The sequence below is a fragment of the Charadrius vociferus genome, unplaced genomic scaffold (assembly GCF_000708025.1).
Source record: "Charadrius vociferus isolate BGI_N301 unplaced genomic scaffold, ASM70802v2 scaffold323, whole genome shotgun sequence".
Lineage (NCBI taxonomy): Eukaryota > Metazoa > Chordata > Aves > Charadriiformes > Charadriidae > Charadrius > Charadrius vociferus.
The window spans coordinates 1,352,488-1,356,380 of NW_009647692.1; the positions used below are offsets into that span (position 1 = coordinate 1,352,488).

The window sequence follows — 3,893 nt, forward strand, 5'->3', positions numbered from 1 at the left end:
GGCTGGCGGGGCCTCGGGCCTGGGGGGAGCCGCGCCTGCCCGGAGAGCCCCTCTTCGCACCCTGCCCTTCTTCCAGCCTGCCTTGCCGCGTCGTCACCCTTAATTCCATTTCTGCTCCTTGGCCGGGCCGGTGGTCTCGGTGTTGCCCCTTCACTGCACTGCAGAGCGCTTTCTCGGTGCCCCCCGGGTCTCGGTGGCCTCAGGGCCTCAGGACCCTCCGTGCCTCGGTGTCCACGGGGCCTCAGGACGCTCAGTGCCTCAGTGCCCCCTGGGCCTCGGTGTCCCCAGGGCCTCAGGACCCTCAATGTCCCCCGGGCCTCAGTGCCCCCAGGGCCTCAGGATGCTCGGTGCCCCGGTGTCCCCCGGGCCTCAGTGTCCCTGGGACATCAGCGTCCCCAGGGTCTCAGGACCCTCAGTGCCCCCCGGCCCTTGGTGTCCCTGGGGCCTCAGGACCCTCAGTGCCTCGGTGCCTCCCGTGCCTCATCCTTCCCACCCGTGCTGCCCGGGCGTCTCCTGGCTTCCCTCATCGCTGCGGCTCTCCTGGCCCTGTGGAGCTTGGCCCCATGCCCCCCGCAGAACACAGCGTTGTGTTCCCTGGAGATGGTCAAAGCACAGAGTCTGAGAGGAACACAGCCTTTGCTGTAAAACAGCCTCCAACACGTGTTAAAATACACTCTGTTCCTTTTGCATCTGGGGGAAAAACAGTTCACGGCAATGTGGTAGCAAGACTTGGGCTGTGGTGCTGTCCTGGTGGGGTCTGTGGCTACAGCCTGTTTCAGCGACATCTTCTAATCCCAGCTATGCCAAAAGATGAGTTGTGTTCTAACTATACTAAGGGACTAAATCTGTAGTAACCTGGCTCCCTCAAAACACGGGGGTTCACAGTACGGAGAAGAACTGCAGAGACCCCCTTAATATTGCAATTAAAAGACTTTTTATAGCTGCTGTTGTGAGGATGTGCTGCTGAGGTGTTGATAAACTGCCGCGTCCTCAAATGGGATAAGAAATGTTCTTATGTTGCTTAAACGCTCACCCAGCCGCAGTTAATGTTCCTGCCCCATTGAGGTAGATAGAAGTTGTCTCCAGTATCTTTTAAGACAGGTTGTGACATCCTTGATGTCTGTTTGACCGTGGAACTACGAGGCAACACGTAAACCAAAAAATATGCAAAAGCCGATGTGACTGCATTGCAGAATGTGTGTAAGACAGTGATGCGTGCACTTGATTTCATCTTCCCTAACTGGGGGCTGGAAAACCCTTGGGAGTTTCCTACTCTTTGATGTTTCTGTCTGAATGTGTACAGTTTCACATCTAAACCCAGCAAGATCTGGTTTATGATAAAATTTTGAATTTACAGTTAAAATTAATGGAGTTGTCCATAAACAACTTGAAGAGAGAGACCCTGAGGCCACCTCAATCCCTGGGTGATTTTGCATTCACGTCTGTGTATTTCCCTATAACCATCTCTTCCTTTTCCTCTTTCTTTCTCCTTTTGCATTATCTAAGTTCTGCTGCTCTTCTAGACTTCCTTGCTGTTTCTTTGGACTTCAGCAAAGCACATAGCAGGATAGCTAACTGCAGATAATAACTATGATTTCATTCCAAAGTAGCGGCCTGGCTGGTTGATGTGCTGAAATGGCTGTATGGACGAGATGTTCAGCTGTAGCAACATCCAGAAATTACCCCTATGTAGCAAGGCCAGCAAAGCATTTTCAAAATCACGTAGTGAGACAACGTCAAAGAGAGGAGCAGGAAGAAGTTTTGAATATTTTTGATGGTCCAAACACCAGCGTGGATTAACGCTGGTTTGTATAAACTCTCTTAGCACATCATAGCACTAATCTGACACCGTACTTTTTAGCAGCATAATCCCGTTCCTGCTCTATCAGTCCTCTGCTGCCTGCAGATGGAAAAGCCCTGAGCAGCTATCTTCACTTAATCCCTCAGCCCCTCCTTATAATGCAGATTTGTAGCCAGCGAATATTGTGAATTCCTGGTTTGGAGTTACTCATAAGCTGTGAATGTTTGAACCAGGCCATCTCATAGCTGAGATGACTCACTTTGAAAGATTTCTCGAGGGTCTGAGCCTCAAGTACAGCCAGAATAAGGCTGAGTCCTGTTTGCTTACCTTGGGGGGCTGTTACAGCCAGGGAAAGACAGCAGCTGAGTTATGCAGCTTTGTAGGAGTGTCACCACGTCGCTGACTTCTTTGCTAGTTCTTTTTTTTTTTTTTAAAGAAGCAAAGCATTTGGCAATTTATTATTTCTTTAACTATCTGTGTTTCTGCAAGTACTGCTCCAATAGTTGGTGTTTTTTCCTCAGTGTGCTTTCCCCATATTAATGTAATAGATTTGAGGGCCAGAAGAGATGATTAGCTCATTTAGTCTGGTCTTTTCATAACAGAGGAATATAATTTAATCTAATTTAATGCACCTCAAACAGGAAGGATTTCCAGCAGTTACACTGTTGTTCAGCCTTTACAACACTGGAGTCCAAATGCCTTTGGCAATTTATTATTTCTTTAACTATCTGTGTTTCTGCAAGTACTGCTCCAATAGTTGGTGTTTTTTCCTCAGTGTGCTTTCCCCATATTAATGTAATAGATTTGAGGGCCAGAAGAGATGATTAGCTCATTTAGTCTGGTCTTTTCATAACAGAGGAATATAATTTAATCTAATTTAATGCACCTCAAACAGGAAGGATTTCCAGCAGTTACACTGTTGTTCAGCCTTTACAACACTGGAGTCCAAATGCCAATCTTTGAACTTCCCAGTCCACGTTTTGTGTGTTATGGACACCAAGGCAAATCGTGATATGTAAATTCCCAGGGTTTTGCAAGCTTATTAGAAATTGTTTGGTGTCACAGGCTGTCCTGGAGACATTACCTGCGCCTTCTATTTTCATGCCTGGCTGGAGGGCCTGTTGCCTCGTGTCCGAAGCCGGAGTAGGAGAGGTGGAAAGCTGGGTGCTGTCTGCAAGCCGTCGACTCAACCATTCTGGTTGGTAAAATGTATCTTTCTAAAATTCAGTCAAAACATCAGGAGATGAAGAATCCACACTTTCCTTTCTCAGTACCCTTGTCACATTTATTTTCCTTGTAAGTGAACCAAACTGGATGATTTTTTGGATGCTTTTTACTGTGCGTTGCTGGTGAGGCATAGCTGTGGAATCAAGGGTGGCACCAGGCTGCATACCCCACACAGTCACATGCCGCGAGGGCCTGCAGGGCTGCGCGAATGACTCAAGGCTGATTTATGTGTTTTCCATTATCTTCCTTTATGGATGCAGCTGCCAAGTCTGCACAGTGCTTTTCAGCTGGGGAGCTAATAAACTCAGTGCCATCTTTCTCCATCAAGACTTTATACACTGCAATAAGCTTTCACAGATGAAAGGACTTCTGTTGTCTGCCTGTCTTGGAAATGCTTTCCAAGATCCAGGTTACGGAGCTGTTCCCCAGGCTGCTGAAGCAGCAGGATCTGCTTATGTCACATTCTTGTATCCGGACATGGTGAATCTAGTTGTACCCTTTTAATTTGTTTTCTTCTTCTCTAATTTTTTTAACAGATTTGTGATTGTATGTTTCTTAATCAGCTTTGTTGAAGTCTTTTTGACTCAGTCTGTCACTAGTCTGGACTAGGAAGGCCACCTGAAACCAGTGTGTATCCCAAATACAAGACTGTGCTGCTTTTATAGAAATTGGTTTTGGTGCTGTTTTCTCTTTGTATCCCTTTGTAATATCATCTGGGGTTTGTAAAATGAGCCTAGGCATTTGCCTCATGCATTTCCCGTCTTCTAGCTACTTGCAAGACTCCCGGCAGTGTGCTTGCTGCGCTTCATTTCCATGGCTATGGCTTCCTGCTGGAAGGCTTCCACCACTGAAAGGCTGTTCGTTC

At 47.3% G+C, this 3,893-nt stretch overlaps 1 protein-coding gene across 1 annotated transcript in view; it reads right to left on the reverse strand.

The window, feature by feature from the left end:
* WSB1 (WD repeat and SOCS box containing 1) overlaps positions 1–527 on the reverse strand; it is a 9,719-nt gene extending 9,192 nt beyond the window's left edge. The window contains exon 1 of the mRNA XM_009881480.1: positions 494–527. Coding sequence (XP_009879782.1) covers positions 494–527 — 34 coding nt within the window. The remainder of the gene's footprint in view (positions 1–493) is intronic.
* Between the last annotated feature and the right edge of the window lie 3,366 nt (positions 528–3,893).